At 40.6% G+C, this 22,475-nt stretch overlaps 1 protein-coding gene across 1 annotated transcript in view; it reads right to left on the bottom strand.

The window, feature by feature from the left end:
- Positions 1 to 22,475, bottom strand: part of mRpS29 (mitochondrial ribosomal protein S29) — a 38,678-nt gene that overhangs the window by 7,546 nt on the left and 8,657 nt on the right. The window contains exons 6-13 of the mRNA XM_080161999.1: positions 19,257 to 19,359; positions 17,648 to 17,675; positions 16,341 to 16,434; positions 15,352 to 15,409; positions 14,713 to 14,795; positions 13,755 to 13,850; positions 10,369 to 10,435; positions 2,477 to 2,572 (exon numbers count right to left, since the gene is read on the bottom strand). Of these exons, the coding sequence (XP_080018125.1) occupies positions 2,477 to 2,572; positions 10,369 to 10,435; positions 13,755 to 13,850; positions 14,713 to 14,795; positions 15,352 to 15,409; positions 16,341 to 16,434; positions 17,648 to 17,675; positions 19,257 to 19,359 (625 nt within the window). The remainder of the gene's footprint in view (positions 1 to 2,476; positions 2,573 to 10,368; positions 10,436 to 13,754; positions 13,851 to 14,712; positions 14,796 to 15,351; positions 15,410 to 16,340; positions 16,435 to 17,647; positions 17,676 to 19,256; positions 19,360 to 22,475) is intronic.

The raw sequence follows: 22,475 nt of genomic DNA, 5'->3' as shown, positions 1-22,475 counted from the left end.
TTTTTAAGAGTTAGATGTCAGCTTATGAGACAAAATATGTATGTTTTTTCTTCAAATATGTGAATAACAATCAAAAAGAAGCATATTTTGTTTTATAAGTTAACCTCTAACTCTTCAAAAAAAATCTTATTTTTAATTTTTACCTGTACAGAGACCACCTGGAGGCCTGGAGCTCCGGAACCTGGAGGCCTATCCAAAAAATCTTAAATCTGGGGGAAATTCATCATATAAGAATGATTTTATCCCTAATAACCTATCCTCTCAGTCCAAAGATAAAGCCTATACACCAGGTTTACGCAAATGTGTCAGAACTTCCCCCCCCCCCCTCTTATCCCTTTGTCTTAGGAATATAATATTCTAAAGCTTTGCCAGGAAGGAAGGGGACAATAGCCTATTTATTACACTTTTCATCGCCTTTTCTTATTCGTTGGCTTAACAACCTTGGGGACTTTTATTGAATTTTGATTGGTTGTTTCATTTAGTTGAGTGTCCAAACGTTTCATCTATTAACTGTAATCTACAGAAATGATAATTTGTCATTGGGGATGAACATCAATTTATCGACCATTGTCTTATCCCTTTAGATCTCTGTTCAATATAGTCAAAATATAAAACTATATAAAATGTTAGTACCTATATAATGCTTTTTATCCTAATAATTTATCAAAGTTAATTGTTTAAATGTTTTACCTTTTAAAGAATGTTTTATCATATACTTATTTTTTTTTCTTCAGATGCAATTGATAATGAGTATTTTTTACTTGAAATATATTTCGGAATGATGAAGTAGACTTTTTTCTTTTAAATTGGGTTGAGAAAGATTTATAAATAAATAGTTTTACTTTTTTAATATATAAAACAATACGGACATGTAGTGTTGCTCTGCAGAACTTTTTTTCATGATATGAAATAGTGTGGGTTGGTGTAATTTAATTAATTTTGATATTTAGTTGGAGAGAAACAAGGATGTAAACACTAAACATCCATAAGTAGCGAGGGTAAGAGAAAAATGGTCAGCTAGATATTCATGGAAATATTTACCCTTATATTTATGTCCTCAAGAACATTGCAGGGGTGTATATTCTGCACAAGATTTATTTTTTCCCCGGCTACAAAATTTTTTATTTCCCCCCCCCCCCTAGATTTTTCTCACCAAGTAGGGGGGGAAAATGGAAAAATATTTAATGAACTCTATATTTTTATCTATTTTATCCCTCTTACCACACATTTTTTTAGTTTTTTTTTACCAAGGAGGGGGAGGGGAATGGAAAAAATGTTTTCAGTTTTCTTAATTTTTACCACTTATTTTTTATTTCCCCCCCCCCCCCTGAGCAGGGGATCCCATGTAGAATATACACCCCTGGAACATTGTATACACCGAAGGACCATGTGCGTTATAAAGTAGATTGTCATACGTCAGATTCTTCTGTATCCTTTTATCTTTAATAGCAGCTAAGAAAATCACAATTATCATAAAAAAAAACATATAATCCCAATACCATTACAGCCAGATCATCGTACAAAGTGAGTTGTAGAGTATTTATCCTAGTTTGACGGACGGACAGACATACAAATCATAGATTAGCTTCACTACTAAAAATGTAATTTTTGTTCTATCTTATATAAGAGCATCACCTACACAATTCTCATTTTTACATATCATCTATAATACAAAGTAGCTTGATGTCTCTCTGTCTGTCTGTCCGTCCGTCCGTTCGTCTGAAGCTTAAGATCTCGGTAACCACTGAACCGATCGGATTCTACTCTTCAGGGAATATATCTACTGGTCCTGTGGTGGTTTTAGGCTATTTTCTTGGGGGGTGGGACACCCCCAACCCCCCCCCCAAAACAAAAAATCCCCCCCATTATTTTTTTTATTTTTTTTACGAATTTTGCGAATTCGTTATTTAATCGCGCAAATTTTTTCATGCTGGGTAGGTGCGAAAATTTGCGATCCGTTCTGCTGGGTAAGTAATAGAAGATGTAATTATACCTCTTATGGCAAAGCCCCTAGAGACTAGGGGCGAATCCGCTAGTATTATATAAAGTAGTACGATGTCCTATCATATTAAGTATTAAGCTTTTTTTGTCTATAGCGAAGGATCTCTCGAACTGCTGAACCGATCGGGTTCTCCTTAACAGGGTAGCTTCTCAAAGGCCCCGGGAAGGTTTATAACTATTTTTGGGGAGAGTCCCCCAACCTCCAAAAAGAAATTGATAAGAAATAAAAAAACGCCGCCCTGCAGACATCTTTGCAATTAGTTAAAAACATAACTAACACCATCTATCGGCAATTTCAACAACTCCCCCCCCCCCCACCGAAACAAAAAAAGCTTTGACGTTGCGTCCTTGTCTCAAAATTTGTTATACTTTCAAAAAATCTTCGATTAGTAAATGAGTAAACTTTTGCTTTTAGTTTAGAGCACCCAGTAAAAAAATAGCCCAAAACCTACGTGTATGCGAATTACAAACTAACCTGAGAGTTTCTATCAACCGTAGCTATGACAACGCCATTCTTATAATCATTCTTCAGCAACTTCTTTATGTTCACCAAAACTGAACATTCGTCAACCTATAATACAGGATAAACGCAGTAGTCCCAAACGTCGGAGTGGACAAACGCAGAAGTGTTAAAAAAATAATTTGAGTTAGTATTTCTATACAGGTTAGGTTAGGTTAAGAAACGAATATACAAATAAGCCCCCCGCAGGTGTTAGGCATTTAAAGAACCTAAAATTTGGTCTAAAATAGTTTAGGTTAGATGTCCACTCCTGCGTTTGTCCATTCGACGTTTGGGACTCCTGCGTTTGTCCTTGGACCCATATAATATGTGGTTAATATCAACATTCAAGTGGAAAGACAACACCAATAACAGGGAAGCTTTAAATGTCCGACAGTCAGACAAACGGTCATTAAGGATATAAAGCTTGACAGCGCATTTTTAATTGAAAAATAAGAATTTATCTTGGACCTTAAATATGATGCAAAAATAAAATTAATAGGATAAATATATCGTGTAAAAATTTAAGTGCTTAAAATAGAAGTGCAGACATTTTAGTAACAACTATAAAGTTGTTACGCTTTCCGAATTGTACCTAATTGTTACAGAAATGATATTGCAAAAATTATAGAAGATGTTATAGATAGTCTGGTAAGCCGAGCGTTCTCGGCCCACGGGGTAACGAGTTCGGATTCAACGAGCCCTAGCCTTTAAGTATTCTACCAAACAAACAAGCAGGATTCAATCATACAGAAATTATATATTTAAACTGAATAATATTTACAAGTTATGTTTACTATATATATACAACAAAATATGACAATGGTTAGGTTTGAAGGGGGTGTGGGGCGCTAGGGCTTAGCGCCCGACGGTAGACAGGCTGTGGGGGCAGCGGTGGTAAAAGGGGAGGCAACGCCTCCCGATTATATAAGCGCGTGAGGGACTCGTGATAGTTGCATGTTTGAGTCCCCTCCCCACATTTAGGCAGGCTAGTTTGACCGCTGGGTGCGGGGTCAACAGCGGTCATGAGATGGATGGTGATATAATAGGATTAGTGCGGGGGGTTTGTTATCATAAGTCACAGCGAAGCAACTCTGTAAACGGCCTGTCCGTCTGGGTGTCGTATTACCACAACCTCCCCTTCAAGGGTTGCGTGGCTCCTGAGCCACCAGGCCTTGAACCTGGGGATACGACAGCCTATGCCTGCGCCGGACAGGCAGTTCTTGGGGCACAGCTCGATGGAGGACAGCTCGGGCTACACAGGCTCCCTGGGACACTCGTTGCTCGGTCTGACTGTGGTTGGTGATCAGCATTGTCAGCTCCTGGTTGGCTTCTAGGCGTGGGTTGGCGACGGCCAAGCCTCGCCGCTGGAAATTTTGCCGCGTCTGCAGGATCAGTTCTGTCGCGGCTGGTAGCTGGACACGGAGGCCTAGGCAGACTCTGGTGGTTCCTAGGGGTGGAATGGTGATGGCAAAGGGTGCATAGAACTCCATGGGGGCGCCTGCTTGATTCAGGTTGCTTGGTCTCCTAGCTCCTACCCGGATGGGGATGGCTGTCATCAGCAGGGGGCACATGGCTTCTTCTTCTTCTTCTGGGGCGGCCTCTTCCATCGCAGTGGCTGGCTCTTCTCCTACAGGCTCGCTGCTGGCTGGCAGGTTCTCCATGTCCGCGTCAGGGTTCCAGATGGCATCTCTGAGTGGCTCTGGAGCGGGCGGCGGCGGCGGTGGTTCGTTGGGCTGCTCCTGCAGGTTCTCCTCCACTGGGTCACGATCTTGGCCGCTAGGCTGTGGGGCGGCTGCGGCTGGCTGGTGCACTGGGAGCTCCCCTGGGTTGCTAGCTGTGGGCGCCGCCGCTCCAACTGGCAGCTCGGTGGCATCCTCGTCGCCGTCCATGTCAACTTGGATGTCTTCTGGGATCTGGTGGGCAGTCACATCTCCAGTGTATTTGCGCAGTCGGCCTATATGCGCGGTAACTTCTGAGATCCTGGCTACGGGAGAGGCAGGTTTAATGACATAATGGACTTCTGTAGCTTTCCTCACTACTTTCCAGGGGCCAGTCCATCTCTTGGTAATCTTGGCTGCCTTCCCTGGCACCAGGCGGGGGGCCAGGTACCAGACCAAGTCTCCAACCTCATACTTGGCCGTGCCTTCGTAAGCTGCCGCGCTCCTCCTGATGGCTCCCTCCTCCTTCTGCTGGATGGCATCATACACTGCATAGTAGCGCTGCAAGAGAGCTTGGACGTTGGCTGGAACTGAAGCATATTCGGTCTCTGGCAGCCATAGCACCATGTCCACCGGAAGTTTGGCCTCTCTCCCAAAGAAGGCCAGGAACGGGGTCACGCCAGTGGATCTGCAGGCCTTGGTGTTGTAGGCAAAGGCGATGGCAGGCAGGTGTGGCTCCCAGTTGTTATCGTCTCTGTCTAGGAACAGGCGCATGCCTGTGTTGAGCGTCCTATGAAACCTCTCCACTCGGTTGGACTGCGGGTTGTAGGGTGGTGGATGTGTCAGGCCAATCTCAAGCCTGGAGGCCAGTTCCTGGAATACCTGGCCGGTAAATTCCATTCCATTGTCGGAATGGATCTTCAGGGGGCATCCGAACGTGGCCAGGTGGCGGTGCAACAGGGCTTCAGCCACCGTGAGGGTGCGCTTGTTGGGGATGGCGTAGAGGCTGACAAACCGGCTGAATCCATCTTGGCAGGTGAGGATGTAGCGGTTCCCAGCTGGGGTCTCTGGCAGTGGCCCCACCAGGTCGATGAATAGGACTTGCTGTGGATACCCCTGGCGGGAGGGCACGTGGATCCCCTGCTTCAGCCTCTCCTTGGTAACTTTCTGGACACACTCAGGGCAGGTTTGTACCATCAGGCGGACGTCACGGGCCAGGTTGGGCCACCAGAAGTGCATGGCAACGCGGGCGATAGTTGCGTCCATCCCAAAGTGCCCAGCCATGGGGGTCCCATGGGCTAGAAAGAACGCGTCCTGCTGGAGGGCCGAAGGCAGCAGGTATCTTGTCCTCTCTCCTGTCAGAGTCTGGTCAGTGGTGGTGAGGCAGCCGTGCTCGTCAAGCCCCAGGGCTGGGAAGCGGCTGGCGTACTGCTGCTCGTCTCGTTCCTTGCCACGCAGCTCAGCCTTGGTTGGGGCTTTGCCATCAGCCACCCATTGGCGGACACGGAGCAGGAGGGGGTCCTGTGTCTGGGCCTCCAATACTCTAGCTGAATCCAGTCGGGCGGCAGGAGGCCGGCTAGCTGCGGCCTCCCCTAGCTGGCAAAGGTTGTGGATATACTCAGCCTGCTCTGCTAATTCTTCGGCGCTAGCCGTTGGCATGTTGTCATCTTCCCGGCGGCTGAGGGCGTCGGCGTTGGTATTCTGGGTGCCAGGCCTGTGGCAGACGGTAAAGTCTAAGGCCGCTAGCTCCTCCTGCCAGCGGGCCACCATCCCTGTGGATGTGTTCAGTGATTTCATCTGTAGCAAGGCAGAGGAATCAGTGTTGATCTGGAAGCTGCGGTAGGACAAGATGCCGTGGAATTTTCGGATCCCATACATGATGGCGGCCATCTCTCCCTTCCAGGACGGGTAGCGCGTCTCAGGGTCGGTTGCCTTGCGCCCCACGGCGGCAATCAGCCTCTCCTTGCCCTCCTGGCATTGACTCAGTATGGCAGAGATGGCGCGGCTGCTGAAATCTGTGGTGAGCTGGAACACCGCTGGCAAATCAAACCTGGGCGGCGCTCGGATGGGGGCCTTGCGGAACTTGTCCTTGAGTTGCAGCAGCTGGGCTTCCATCTCAGGCGTCCAGGTTAGGGCCTTGGCCGTCTTCTGCCGATTCATCTCGTAGGTGAGGTCTGCATACTCTGGGATGAACAGGCGGTAGTATCCAAAGAACCCCAGCAACGCCAGCAAATCCTTGGGGGTGCTAGGGGCTGGCCAGTCCAAGATACGGTCAATATAGTCCTCTTGCATGGCTATCCCCTCACGGCTGAGGGTGTGGCCCAGGTAATCCACCTTGGATCGGAACAACTTGGTCTTGGCGGGCTTGAGGCGGATCCCTCCCCTACGGTGGGCTTCCAAGACCTCTCGGAGCCTGGCCAGGTGGGCCCAGGTATCCTGGTGGAAGGTCAGGACGTCGTCAAGGTATGACTGGAGGTTGGCTGTGCCTAGTGGGTTTAGGACCCCTGCAATAAACCTGGAATAGACAGACGGTGCCGTAGCCAGGCCAAAGGGCATCCTTTTCCACTGATACAAGCCCCTGGGGGTGGTGAAGGCGGTGCAGGGCCGGCTGTCCTCGGACACACGGATGGTGTAGTATGCGGCCACCGCGTCTAGAGCACTGTAGACACGGTGCCCGCCCGCTCGTTCCACCAACTGCTGGATCCTAGGCAGGGGGTAGCTGTCCAGCTCCAGACACTTGTTGAGGGCTCTGTAGTCAACGGCCCAGCGGGTGCTCCCGTCCTTCTTCTTGATGGGCACCAGGGGGCTGCTCCAGGCGGAGTCTGACGGCTCTATAACTCCCTCCTGTAGCCAGGTGTCCAGTTGTTTCTCCAGTTCAGCCTCTTGCCGCGGGTTCAGATCCCTAAATCTCTGGCGGATCGGCTGGGTCCCTGGCTTGAGGCGCAGCTGCAACTCAACCACATCTGTGCAGCCGGGGGTAGAATTGGAGAAGACGTCCCTGTACTCTGACAACATAGTCCAGACCTCCTTCTTGAGCAAGGGGTCCTTGCGTAGGAACTCATTGTCTTCCATCTCCAGGGCCTCCCACAACTCCTGCATGTCTATAGGCTCAGCAGGTTCTTGGAACGAGTGGAGACGCGGGGGAGGCGTATCAGAGACCTCTAAAATGTCAGGTTTGACCAGCTCCCCTGCCACTGGGAGGCCAGCATCCAGCAAGAGGGGCACCTCCCCCTCATTGACCACCAGTACTCTAAACACAGTGGCAGAGCCAGGCCTGTGGGCATACAGGCCCTCTGGAATAACAAGATCCTCCCCAAACCTCTGTTCTGGGGCAGCTAGTTGAATGGCATCCTTGGTGCGATGGCCTACTAGCTCAACAGGGACCGCCATAACCCCGCGGCCAGGCAGGACCACCCGCTTGGCTGTGCGGAGCTGGGGTGGCTGGCCATCAGTTGGAGTGACAGCGCTTAGCCTATACGTGGCTGGTGCGGGGTCAGCTTTGGCTCCGGGACCCACCGGCCGCGACTTGACGGGCTCGGCTTCTGGAGGGGCTGACGTGTCGGAGCCAGGTGTGGCTTCGGGGGCGTCCGGCCACGATTTGACGGGCTCGGCGCTGGGAGAGGCCAAAGTGCTGGGTCCAGCTTTGGCTCCGTGGGCGTCCGGCCGCGACTTGACGGGCACGGCGCCGGGAGAGGCTGGGGCCTGAGAGTTGAGTGTGGCTCCGGGTACATCAGACCGCGACTTGACGGGTCTGGACTCGGGCTTGGCTGGTGGACTGGCTGGAGGTCCCAGGTAGAGGGGGCCAGGTGGACACGGCTGGCCGTTGATAAAGGTGTCGGCGGAGAAGATTGGTTCTGGAGGGCTGGCAATCTCAGGAAACGTTGTTGGCAGGCTCTCCCTTGGCACCTTGGGCACTGGGGGCAACCCCATGGCTAGCAGGTTAGCTCCCTTGTGTGCGTTGAGCTCAGCGTCCACCCAGTGTGTGCCTTTCTCAACCACACGCGGCTGCTCAGGCAGGGGGCCTTGCAGAGGCCCCTCATAGCTTAGCTCTCTCTCGGCTGTCTCCCGGTCAATGGGGACGCCACGGAGTGGGATAAACTCCCCACGCACCCACAAGCAAGGTGGTTGCATGTCGAAACAGAGCCTAGTTCCGAACTCCTTGAGAAAATACCCTCCTAGGTTCAGAGGGTGTGAGAGATTCCGGACCACAGTCACGTGGTATAGATGGAGTATAAGAGTGTGTGAGACTGCCATATATAACTCTTTTAATTTTCCGATTACCTGGAGGGGCTGGCCTTCCTCATTAGCAGTCAGGATCTGGGTGTTGTCCGGAATCAACATGCGTTGCACTCCCATTGCGTGCATGAGGTGCTCAGAAATTACAGCAGACCCTGGTACACGGTTGCCAGAATCAATCATGGCATCAACCTGTACATGCTGGGCAGGGTCAGGAGTAGGAAACCTCACCCTGACATGGCAGGGGAAGTGGAGGTCCTGCCCTTGAGACAAGGGGGCCTCTCGTTCGGCTGGGGTTGGCAGAAACTTTGGTGGTGGCCGCACCGCAGCTATGGTGGTATCGCTTACCATGGTGGCTTAGACTGTAGCTTCGAATCACTAGAGCTTATTAATTATCACTTGGTCAACAATTTTATATTTATTTTTATCACTTGGTTGACATTTATACACACTTATGTGTTGTTATCACTAGGAGCTCTAGGTGTGATTCTGGAAGCACTGGCAGCAGGGAATGTCCGTCCTGCAAGGTTCAGAGGGGTGACGGCGGTAGGGAATGACCCGTCCTACAGCGCCGCTGGTTCGAATCCCGAAAATGGCGGCAGGGAATGGCCCGTCCTGCAGCCCCTCGGGTTCGAATCCTGGGAGGCAGCGGCAGGGAATGTCCCGTCCTGCCGTGCCTGTGGCTCAAAATCTGCTATCCGTCGCAGTGGTAGGGCTTACTTGTGTGCTGAAGCTTCGCAGCCACACATTGCCTTCTTAGGGAGACCAGCACCCAGCTGTCTGTCTCGTAGGTTTGGCCTGGGTGTCCTGGGGCTTGTCCCAGCTACACTTGCCAATTTAGACTCAGTTCTGTAGCCATCTGAGCTAAATTATCCGATTGCCGTGGCTGCGCACCTAGCGCTACTCCTACACGACACGGAAAAAGCGTCTTAACTGGCGCTTTTAGCAGGCTAAATCTGCTTGCCGTAGACCAGAGGCCCACATATTGCGTTCAAAATGCTGGAAATTCGACCTAAAAAGGCCGTCTCACGGGTCAGTTGGCGGCTGATTGTCCCCTTACTTGCCAAAGGGTCCAATCAGAGGTAGAATAGGCTAGTTTCTGTAAGGCTCGATTGAAACACGCTGACACCAAGTTCTGGTAAGCCGAGCGTTCTCGGCCCACGGGGTAACGAGTTCGGATTCAACGAGCCCTAGCCTTTAAGTATTCTACCAAACAAACAAGCAGGATTCAATCATACAGAAATTATATATTTAAACTGAATAATATTTACAAGTTATGTTTACTATATATATACAACAAAATATGACAATGGTTAGGTTTGAAGGGGGTGTGGGGCGCTAGGGCTTAGCGCCCGACGGTAGACAGGCTGTGGGGGCAGCGGTGGTAAAAGGGGAGGCAACGCCTCCCGATTATATAAGCGCGTGAGGGACTCGTGATAGTTGCATGTTTGAGTCCCCTCCCCACATTTAGGCAGGCTAGTTTGACCGCTGGGTGCGGGGTCAACAGCGGTCATGAGATGGATGGTGATATAATAGGATTAGTGCGGGGGGTTTGTTATCATAAGTCACAGCGAAGCAACTCTGTAAACGGCCTGTCCGTCTGGGTGTCGTATTACCACAATAGGACTACTATAACATGCTAAATTCAACAATCAAAGATCCCCATTACGAACAAACCATTAATGGCGAAAATATTTTCTGTTAAAAACTAGGGAGGGAGGTGACATTGGGCTGTTTATTACACTAGTCCTTAAATTTTTATAATACGTATATTGGTTTGGGTTAACAACTTGGGGGACTTATATTAAATTTTGAATGGTTGATTCATTTAATTGATTCTCCTAACGTTTCAACCACTAATTGTAATCTACAGAAGGGGTAATTTGTGTATTATCGCTAGGGATGCACATCAATTTAACGGCCATTGTGTTGTCCATTTAGATGCCTGGTTAAAAACTCTCATCCTGTTACCTTGGCTCTGTTCCTCATCCAATCTCCATTCTCTGGATAGGGTCCGTTCTCCCAAAATCTCTTCAACCTTAACAAAATAAAATTTACATAACACTCAGCTTTAACCTACAATGATGACAACATTCATAAAAGCAAAGCACTGAAACGGTAGGATAAACGGACATTAACACTTGTACAGTGTCAAACTGAATAATCAGAATGTAAATGTGTAGGAGTCGAAGCAAAATTTTAAGTAAATTTGTTGAAAACTGCTTGATACAGGATAATGTTTATGGACATACTTACATTTTAGGACTTGATTATAGAGTTGCTTCGCTTACAATATTGTATTTTGTTGTCCCAGGAATCAATATACAAAAAATCAGTTCAATCGGATAATTAAATCACATAAAAATAAGTTGTTAAAAAAGTAAAAAAATAAACATATTTCAAATGGACGTACGGACATTTTGGTAATGCTTATAGAGTTGCTACGCTTTAGGATAGGACAATTTTAACATGCCTAAATTAACGAAAAAAGCTATAAGTCTCGGACATACGGACTGACCGACCCTAACTATTTAAAAGCTTCGCTTTAAAAATGTACATTGGGAAGCAAGCAAAGCTTAGTAGTAATGACGACCATTTTATCTGCCCCCCCCCCCCCCCCCAAATAAATTGTTATTCTAGATTTATTTCGGTTGTTGGTTATACCTAATTCCTGCATAAAACCATTGTCTCCTGAACGCCATAGGAATTATCATAAAAACAAGGATGACAACAATCCATAATAGCGAAGCTCTAAAATGGAAGGACAAACGAACATTAACACTTGTAGATTGTCAGAACTGAATAAGCAGAATATTGAATGTATCAGTATAAACAATATTGTAAGAAAATTTGTTGAAAAACTGCATAAATAGATGATACTGTTTAAGGACATACTTACATTTTTGTTACTTGTTTATAGAGACGCTTCGCTTATAACATTGTACCTTGTTAGAATAGGAATCAGTTTTCAAAAAAATCAGATAATTTCAACATACAAAAATTTGTTGTCAAAAAAGTTAAAAATCGACATGTTTCAAATGGACGTACGGACATTCTGGTATTGAGTATAGGGTTGCTACGATTTCTAAATTTTCAGGAATCATGCAAAGTTTGGAATCGATAGGACAATTCTAACCTGTTTAAATTAACGAAAAGAGCTAACTGTGACAGACGGACGGACGGACCCTAATTATAGAAAAGCTTCGCTTTTAAAAACATTGGATCATGGAAAGAAAACGAAGTAGCGGATTTCGTCGTATTTCCACAGCAGTAGCTTTTGATAGGTATATTTTAATGATTGACCCGGAAGGTTAAGGACACCCGCAGGGGTTAGGAATACGACAAAACCCACTAATTCGTTTTCTTTCCGTGATCCAATTCATTTAGTATTTTATATAAGGCACATATAAAGCAATAAGAGGAACAGACAGTGTTGATGAAAAATCATATTTTTTTTTAAAAGAATCCTTGTTTGCGCAAGTTTCTTGATCAAAGTAGTAAAAACTAATCCTCACTATATCAATAATAAAAATAAGACTTCTTTTTATGTTAAAAGAAAACACAAAGGCTTCCTTTTAATTTTTTTTATTAATCTTAACTTCAGGGTTTCAAGATTAAAGAGAAAATTTTTTAAATGCACGCATTTCTAATAGTACCAATATTTTATCCCTATATAAAATTTTGCATGAGTAAACCTTGGTAGCTCTATTTTCCCTAAATCGAACAACGTCCAGCCGTTTAGCCATTTTTCGGTTATTTTCAATGTAAATCCATCACGAAACCTATCTCCACATTTGTTCGATTTAGGGAAAATAGACATACCAAGGATTACTCATGCAAAATTTCAGATCAAAATACGAATTCTAAGTGCCATTTATACATTGATTACGAGATGGTTGCATCATTGCATGTTATAGGCATGACATGACGGTAAGAAAAATCATAATAATCTCATTATCTTTTCCCATATATAGAGTAGGGAGGGTACATTAGACTGTTTAGTAAACTAGTCCCCAAATTTTATGAAAATATTTTCTTATTTGTCAGCTCACAACTTTGGGGACTTATATCGAATCTTGATTGGTTGGTTCATTGAGTTTAGTGTCCAAACGTTTCAACAACTAATTGTAACCTGAGGGTTAATTTTGTGCATCAAAATTGGGGAAGTACATCAATTTATCGGCCATTGTCTTATCCCTTTTGATCCCTGTAACTAAATCTATCCAACAATACAGGGGGTAAATATAATGGAATTTATTTGAAGAAAAAACAAGATTCAAAATTGTCTAATTTGGCGGGAAAAAGAAAAAAATGGCCGCCGTCATGGCGCGTCAGTCAGTTTACATTGTCTTAGTAAATTTAAGTGCTATAACTTTTTTCTATCGAGTTCGATTGTGTAATAGGGGCAGTTACAAATAATTGCAAATCTGCCCCCTTTCAACTTTATTTACAAAAAAATATTTAAGTGTAGGTTTAATCCATAGATAATAAAAACCCTTGAAATCTATAATCTTTAAATCTTGGAATTATTGAGTGAGATGGTTTCAATATTAAATATAACACTAATAACAAGCAATGTACAATTTATCTTCTTATTAGGTATATAAAGTACAAATTTTTTTTTGTCTAAACTTTAAGATTTCTACAGAATTGGTTAAGTTATCCTTTTTAGGTAAGCTTCACTAAAATCCCCGGAAACAATGAAGGCTATATTTCAGTCCTATCCATCTCTCTTCGTAGACAGAGTCCCTAGATGCTAAATGGGATTGTCTTATTTATCAAATGTACATGGACAGACAGACATACTCGGTGCTTTCCCTTTACTTGCCTATCGAGCACTTAACTATTTCTCATAAATTTTATTTAAAATAAGTGATGGTAGGGGAGGGTCTATTTTTTTCCCCAGTGCAGTGGAACTTAACTTGAGTTGACTTATAAACCCGCAATGACCTAACCTTGTGTGACTACCCAGTACCCAATATAACCTAACCAAACTTAATGAACAAACGATTGAAAAATTCCTTCTGCGCCAACTAATTACATACAATTTATTTCAAAATTAAAAATGGCCCTTTGAGGGAAACCGCTCAAGTAACAAAAAACTGCATTAATAATATTCATTTATCGTTTCGTATTATAGACAGATTTCCGCGAATATTAAAATTAAAATTATAAGATTAAAACCAGTTTTGTATGCCTAAAGTAGCCAAAGGCCCGGATTTACAAAACTGGTTTTAATTCTTTGCTTTTCATATTAATGTATGAGGAAAATTGTCTGTAACACAATGCTATGAATGATTTTACAGTATGACGCAGAACCGGCTTTAAATCCATACTAGAAAAACACTTTTACTTACTTGTGTATCATTGTATATTCCGCAAATAAACAGTTGACACCCTCAATAGTAACCATCAGTTTACAGTTGCCATCATTACAGTTCAGCTTCAGTTCTCTTAAATTATACATTTTCATTTTTCGGCTATAAAGGGTAAAAAATAGGATCATGGAAAGAAAAGCAGTAGCGGGTTTCGTCGTATTTTCACTTTTCTCCTATTTCTAGCCATTGCGGGGGGGTTCTAGCCATTGCGGGGAAATTTCCTAACCCAGCGGGGCAATCATTAACATTTACCTAACCTTCCTGTAAAATACAGAGGTAACCTAACTTTAAATATACTATCAAAAGCTACTGTGAAAATACGAAGAAACTTCGTTTTCTTTCCATAAAAACTATATTTATCTATAATACAAAGTAGCTTGATGTCTGTCCGTTTGAAGCTTACGATCTCAGTAACCACTGAACCGATCGGATTCTACTTTTCAGGGTATATACCTATTGGTCCTGTGGTGGTTTTAAGTAATTTTCTTGGGGGGGTGGGACACCCCTAAACGCCCCCCCTCCCCAGAAAAAAAATTTCTGGGGAAACTAATTCACTAATTGTGATAAACATTTTTAAGTGAAAATTTTCCCACAACCCACTTCCTTCTACCTCTCTTAAGTAACAGAGCAAAAAAAACTTTACGACACACAAAATGCCAATTTTTCAGCAATTACAATTGGAATAATTTTTTGGATCACGGCCCTTTGCATAAACTAAATAACGCATTTAGTTTTAGTTCAAGTATTTAAACAATTGTAAGTATAACGGCATCGGACAACCAACTCTTTAATGAACAGTGTAATAAACTCCATCAGTTTAACGGCTGAGACAACCTCCCAAAATGGATATTTCTAACATCTTTGATGATTGTAGGTTAATTTTGGCCAATTTTTTATCAGTAGATGGATTAACTTAATGAGTGATTATCTAACTTACTTGATGAGTACATTGAGGACATCAGCGGCAAAGTTTAATCTGTCACAGCCAAGATCAACAACCTCTAATAAATTTGATCCAGCCTAGAAAATGGATAGGATTAATTATAATGTATAAAACGAACAGGTCTGATGAGAAGAAATCTATCTTAAATAAAACCTGATAAAATAATATTTCACTCAAACAATTTCAAATCCGTCACAGCAATGGATATAAAGAATACGTGGATATATTGACAGTGGAAAATTAGTCGAGGTTGCTAATAAGGACCACTTTAATTGGTCAGTTTGTTCATTCAGAAGGTTGAAAAGAAGGCGGATGTTGGGTACCGTTATTATAGCCAGCTGGTTGTATCATTTTATTACAGTACAAGAAAATCTGGTCCAACATATAAGTAATCATGAATCTATTATCACAGCGTACGCAATGGATGGATTGGACAGACAGACAAAGTTAGTTATAGAACAGAATATCAGCATTTTATTTAATGGACGTCTTCCTTTAGCAGTAGTCTAGAAAAATAAACAGACAGACGGATATTTACATTATAGGGTAGCTGTTCTATAACGGACTAGTTTCATCCTTAGTTTTGATTAAACCGGTTTATAAAACTGGTTTTAACAGATAAAAAATATTCACCTTAATTGTATCTCTTGCACTCCAAGAATAATCTTTGTGAGTGACACACTTACTTAACCTAAATACATTAATATTCAATCTACATCCCTTTCCTCCTTCTAATAATTATTGTCTATCAAGATGGTGATATATTGAGGGCTTAGAGTCGCGTCAGGTTCTAGACCTCTCCACGCTATTTGAAACATACTCCGCGTCCTAATTGAAGTGTAAAAAGTTAATTGATCCTATAGACAACCAACCCTTTGATTGCACGACATTTGTCCTAAAAGTCCTACTATGCATGCCTAATGAGTTGCGCCTATTATAGGCCAAGGCATCCCCCCCTAACCTAACTATTTATGTAGCGCACTGGACATAGCAGCAGTAGGAAACATTGTTAACGTCTTTAGTTATGAAGCGGTTTTAAGCCGAGATTCGAACCTATCACCTTCCTGACGACTAGAGGATGCGCTACGCGCTGAGCCACGATTACGGTTTTATCTACCAAGATCAATATGAGTTTTAAAAAACATAATCAAATATTTTGCTAAATTCAAAGTTACATTAATTACGACAGTAATAAATGAGTGTTATGATCAGTAAGATCTTGTAAACCGCATAACCTATCTGTCAATAATTCTCTGAGAGGTTTGATGCTTGTCGTCGCAATTTTAAGCTATTTTTATCGAAGATAGACGTCTTTAAATCAAGCTAGGTAATAAATCATCATCTCCAATTAAATGTTTCGATACAATTTTTCCTCAAAAACAATTTGACCTTATAAGCGCATTTGACTGGAATCTTACTCGACAACTTTACGCAATGTTGCAGAGACTATTATTCCCTTTATTATACTTAAATATGCTTCATTTTGATAGGAATGTTGACAAGAAGTTTCAGCCTTCTATCTTTTATAGGAGCTGAGAAAATTACGTTTCCCAAAAAAGTTTCAGACATACATACAGTGGGACATTTAAATTATAGAGTAGCTTTGCAACTAAAAATGTTACCTATCAGCATTGATCTGCCTAAAGTTCCTGAGAAATATATTTGAGTTGGCAATATGATCCATCCTGCCAGGTTTAAAGGTGGAGGGAGCAACCTATCAGGTCATAAATGACTCTTTTTTATGCAAAGGGATAGTTGCATGAAGTGCATTTAACAAATTTGATTGCACGCATAAGTTACAGAATACCATCTAACATATATAATTTTGTGTTGCAATAATAGTAATCAATTTGGCACCACCAAAAAAGTCATCATACTGTTTTTGTGTGAAAAGAACAGCCATTTATGTTGCATATATACAAAAAATCAGGGTGTCGGAGCAGTATAATTTTGATGCGGCTCCGGCTCCGGCTCCGGCTCCGGCTCCTACCTTAAAATTAATATAGCATTTTTTTTTCATTATTGAATTTGATAAAATAAAATAAATAATATAAAATATTTTGCTTTTATTTGATTAAAGGTATATAAAAGTAGAAGGATGTGTGTCTATTTGTTAAGTAACAATAGTTTTTCAGTTTATTATATGGAAAAAAGACCGTTGCCAAATTATAATATTACTTTAAAAAATCATTTTTAGCTAGTCCGGAGCCGGAGCCGTTTTTAACGAAAAATACGGCTCCGGATCCGGCTCCACCAAAAATGTTGCTGCTCACGGCTCCCGGCTCCGGAACCCTGCAAAAAATATTAATAAAATTAATATTTTTAAAACTACCTGGTATAAAAATGGAAATTCTTTTTTTTTTAAAATGTTCTATCCTAGGTGTAGTTTAAACTTTTGAACTGGAAAAAATATGCAGTTCACTAAATTCAAGTTTAAATGCACTTCGCGCAACTACCCCTTTAAGGTTGATATAGCAAAGCAGATTATGATAACTGAAGAAAAAGTTTAATAAACAGAGTGGAACAAACTCTAAACAGAAAAGGGGGGGTGTTTTTAATGCAACCATCTCGTAATCAATGATTAAATGGCACTTAGAATTCAAATTTCGATCCGATTGGTAGGTCGATTTTTCCTAAATCGAACAAAAAGTTGGAAAAGTAAAGGCTGGCTCAGCAAAACAGCCAGCCGTAACTTTTCCAACTGTTTTTTCGATTTAGGGAAAATAGACCTACCAAGGATTACGCATGCAAAATTTCAAATATAAATTCGAATTCTAAGTGCCATTTAATCATTGATTACGAGATGGTTGCATTAACCCCCCCCCCCTTATTAAAAATAATAAACATTAGTTCTTCTTAAGGTTAAGATATCTAGTTTAATATTTTTAAAATAAGTATAAACTTTTCATTAAAAAAAAGAATCATTCCTCGTAATATTTAGTCAACCACGCTAGAATCTAAAATAAAAAATAAATGAAACAAAAAAAATATTTTATTGACAATACTTAGGTACAAAAGATTTGGGTTAAATCTTTCTTTTTATAAAAATTCTATGAATTACAAGTTAATATTTTTTGTAAACTAATTGTCTACATAATTAGTACATAAATAAAAATATATTACAAACTAACGGCTTCGCCCCTAGCCTCTAGGGGCTTTGCCCCAAGAGGTGATAAAAAAAATTAATATTTATTGTTTTTAGTGAGAGAATGTTGCTATTCTTTCATTCAAAATAAATGCTGGAATAAAAAATATTTTTTAACAAAGGACCTAGGAAATCTTCAGCAATTTTTTTGTTTTTGGGGGGGTTTGGGGTGTCCCACCCCCCAAGAAAATAGCTTAAAACCACCGCAGGACCAATAGGTATATACCCTGAAGAGTAGAATCCGATCGGTTCAGTGGTTACCGAGAACATAAGCTTCAGACGGACAGACAGACGGACGGACGGACAGACATCATTCTACTTTGTATTATAGATATAGATGAAAAAATAATATTCGGGTATAGTCCCTTTCGTGGCAAAGCCTCACATCGTAATTTTACAGTAGGTTTTATAGGTTATTTAAGGTTAGGTTAGGTGATTTCCCCGCAGGGTTAGAGCCCCCCGCAGGGGCTAGATATAGGGGAAAAGCTACTGTGAAAATACAACAAAACGCCCCTCAAGAGACGTAGCCACGAAAGAGACTATACTCGAATATTCTATTAAAAATAACGAAAAAAATGTTGGAATGATTGGTTTGTGCTTTAAGCAAATTCTTGGTTAATGTATGAAGAAAGTTTTAAGTTATTTCTAAAACCCCAGTACCCCTAAATAACTGGCACGATAGAGCATTGATATCATAAGTCCTATTTATGAATATTTTGATTTTTGAAAAAAAAGACTAAGTATAGTAGTTACAGACATATGGTATACAAGTCAAGAAATAACGTTACTGTGCTCCAAAAAAGAATAAAAAGAAAATTAATCTATTGACTTTGACACAATGAACTAATTGTAAAAAAAAAGATTTTTAGTAGGTAGATAACATCTACTCTAAAATTTTATCATCTTGTAAAATATACTACCACCCTAAGCGACAAAAAATGATAAATATATTATGTCTGTATGTAATCTAAACTACAAAGTAGAGTGATGTCTATCCATAAGATAATGTGTGACCGTATCTGTGTCCGGATGTGGCTTAAGATATCGCTAACCGCTTGGGCTCTGCCTTTCTGTGAATATAAATAGGAAACCCCACCACCCAATCCCCAATGATCCAAGTCCCTCGAGAATAAATACTCACCTCTATGTTTTTTTTCTTCTTCGTTTTATCCAAAACAAATAATTTTTAAACATAGTCCTAATGGTGTTGATATGGTTTTAAGCTATTATAGTGTGAGATGAGACATTCCTTTACAGAAAAAAAGGAATAGGAACTGTATATTTGTATAATACCTAATATTTTTTCATCCAAAAGCGGTCAGCTTGTTATAACTCTGCTACTAATAGACACAATTGTTCTTGTTTTTTTTTATCAAACTAGGGAAAACTTTACCGATGGAAAAGGCATGACAATGAAATCTTCTTGATAGCCAAAAGTTTTGAGATGTGACAAGGTTATCCTCTTTCCATGCCCTTCTTTACCATGCAGAACATACCTAAATAACAATAAAAAATAAACAGCGGCATTCGCGCTTTCTTCGCATGTTGACCGATGAATATAGAAAGTCTAGATATACAATTCAGTTATTTGCCCAACAGCAACACAGTGTTGGTTAGAAATTTAATAGATACTGGACTTGATTATAGAGAGTCCGCTTTAAGCAGTGTTCCTTGTAATCTAAGGAATCATCTTCTAAAAATTAAATAAACAAGAAGATCATATCATAAGCAGTTGTAAAAAAAATAAGCTAAAAATCTACATGTTTGAATGGTCATACGCTTTCTCCATTGTACCTAACTGTTATTGGAATCATAATGTCAAGTATGAAATCGATAAAACAATTCCAACATACCTAAATTAACGATAACAATAGGACCTTAATTGTAGAAAAGCTAAGTTTTTAAAAAACATTAGGTAATAAAAAATATATATTGTGTCAGTAAATTGAATTGATATTTAACAATAAATATCAAATATCCAATTCAAAATAAATCTTGATTTGTTCCAAATAATGGTTCTACAGAATTGTTGAAAAAATTAAAGACAATTAAATCCTTAGGTAGCGCACCAATAAATAGTCAACAGTAAAAAAAACAGTAAAAGCAGAAATATTTTGAAATGATTTGCAGCTTTCAACGGTTTAAAAAAATGAAAAATTATGGTATAAAAACCAGTATTGTTAGGTTCCGAGGGGCTGAAGGCCTAGGCCAACAAAACTGGTATTAATTTTATCGTTAGAACCAGAACTAGAAGCGTTAGATGACATTAAAAAAAATATAGCCATGTACTTCCTTTACTTAATTAGTAAGATATATAAGTTGGAAAGAATTTTAATGTTAGAGGGAGATTTTAAATCTGCATCAAATTTTAAGGATTTTTTATAAAATTCGTTTTTTGTATAATTCTTTATCTAAAAGCGGAAATACAATTTAAGGTAATTAATTTTGACATCTGTGATTGGTGGATTGAAAATTATCTGCGCTCTGATTGGAGAAGCTTATGTGTCGCACATCATTCAACCAATTAGAGCGCAGGTAGTTTCCAATCCAGCTATTCTATTGGTCAAAATTTATTAACTTATATTGTATTTCCGCTTTTAAATAAAGAATTATACAAAAACGAATTTTATAAAAATCCTTAAAATTTGATGCAGATTTCAAATCTCCCCCTAACATTAAAATTCCTTCCAACTTATATATCCTATTAATTAGCCTGTAAAGACAGCCAGGAACAACCTCAAAATTTTTAAGAATTGCCTCCCTAACTAGTTAGACTTAATCCAAATTTCTTGAATGATTCTGCTTTATTTGATATTTACAAATATTTTTTTAGGTAATTGAGAAGCTACTCTACTATTCATTTTAATCTGTCCGTCCATAACGCTATGCGGGGTTGTGTTTTCTCGCCAGCTATTTAGCACTGATTTTTGACTTTATTTTTGAAGATATTCCTTTCAAAAATCATCCAGTTTAAAACTTACTTCACGCAACAAAAAACATTTCATCTAATAACATTTGTAATTTTGTCAAAGATAGTAAGAAATTTCCTCCTTCCCCCCTATTTTCTATAATAAGGGTAATCTAATGGTTCCCGGTTTAAGCCCTGCCACGTGCAAAATTAACTCTGATGAATTGAGCCATACTGATGAGCCCTAAAAGGGCGAAACACTGTGTCTATGGATATTTTCAATAATTAGGGTCGGTTAGTCCGTCCGTAACGGATAGCTTTTTTTCGTTAATTTGGGCATGTTAGAATTATCCTATCGTTTTTTAGACTTTGCATGATAATTCCTGTAGTAGTTAGGTACGATTTAGAAAGCATAGCAACTCTATAATCTTTACCAGAATATCCGTGCATCCATTTTAATCATGTTTTTTTTTACTTTTTCATGTGATAAAATCATCTGATTGATCTGATTTTTAGATTACTGATTCCAATTACAATTAGGTACAATATTATGAGCGAAGCATCTCTATAATCAAGTCCTAAACATGTCAGTATGTCCTTAAACAGAATTCTGCATTAAGGAAATTTCGCAACAAATTTACGTATAATTTTGTGAAAACATATTAAATATTCTTATTTTGTATATTTAGTTCTGACACTCTACAAAAGTTAATGTTCGTCTGTCATACCGTTTCTTCAGAGCTTCGCTTCTATGGATGTTGTCATCCTTGTTTTTTGATGATTCCAGACAGGATGAAAACCAAAACTTGATTCTACCAAATTAATTAAATATACAAACAAATTGAATGCATATTCTCATCCGCATATCAGTTCAGAGTTGCAAATGAATATTGCTGGTATCGATTACTTTCAAAATAACTAGACTACTGAGGGCCAAATGAATTAACTCTCAGCTAATATAAAATGGGCGAAAAGGACTTAATTTGCAAAGCTCAATTTGCAAATTTGGTTCTATGCCACTTTCGATTATTTGTAGGTCTTCTTACGCCGCCGGTAACAACTATGAGCGGACAATGTTAGGTTATCCATGTCGCCGCTAGCAGCCTTTGGAGTTATTTTTTAGGAAATGTTTGATTCCACCTATATTTTATCACGATCCAATAAATAAAAGCAAGGGGGGGGGGGTCGGATCTGACACTTTTACGTAAACAGGGTGCATACTACATAGGCTTTGTCTTTGGACTGAGAGGATAGGTTATTAAAGATAAAAGCATTCTTATATGATGAATTTTTCTAAGGATTTTTATGATAGGCCTCCAGGTTCCGGAGCTCCAGGTTCCAGGTGGTCTCTGTCAGTGTACAGGTAAAAATAAAAAAAAATTATAAGTTAAAGGTCACCCTATGAAACAAAATATGCATGTTTATTTCACTTTTCAATAAAATCTAAAATGCAGCGGTTTTTGAGAAAATTAGATTTAAAAATTTCAAGTTCAATTTTCACCCACTAGGAGTTACCGCATAATCATGACAAGAAAAGCAAAGATTATTTATTTAAAATTTTGAAAAACTTTGCTTTTATAAAGTCAGTCATAAAACTTCTCTATATATGATTTATTTAAGGCTGAATTTCCGTGACCTTAGCAAAGCAATTTTAAAAATGGCCATTAATTAACTCACTTCAGGAGTGGTTTTATGCAGAACTTT

Source organism: Acartia tonsa, chromosome 5 (assembly GCF_053477335.1).
Source record: "Acartia tonsa isolate MP-2025a chromosome 5, ASM5347733v1, whole genome shotgun sequence".
Taxonomy (NCBI): domain Eukaryota; kingdom Metazoa; phylum Arthropoda; class Copepoda; order Calanoida; family Acartiidae; genus Acartia; species Acartia tonsa.
The sequence above is the reverse complement of the archived record's forward strand: the minus strand, read 5'-3'. Positions and strand labels throughout refer to the sequence as shown.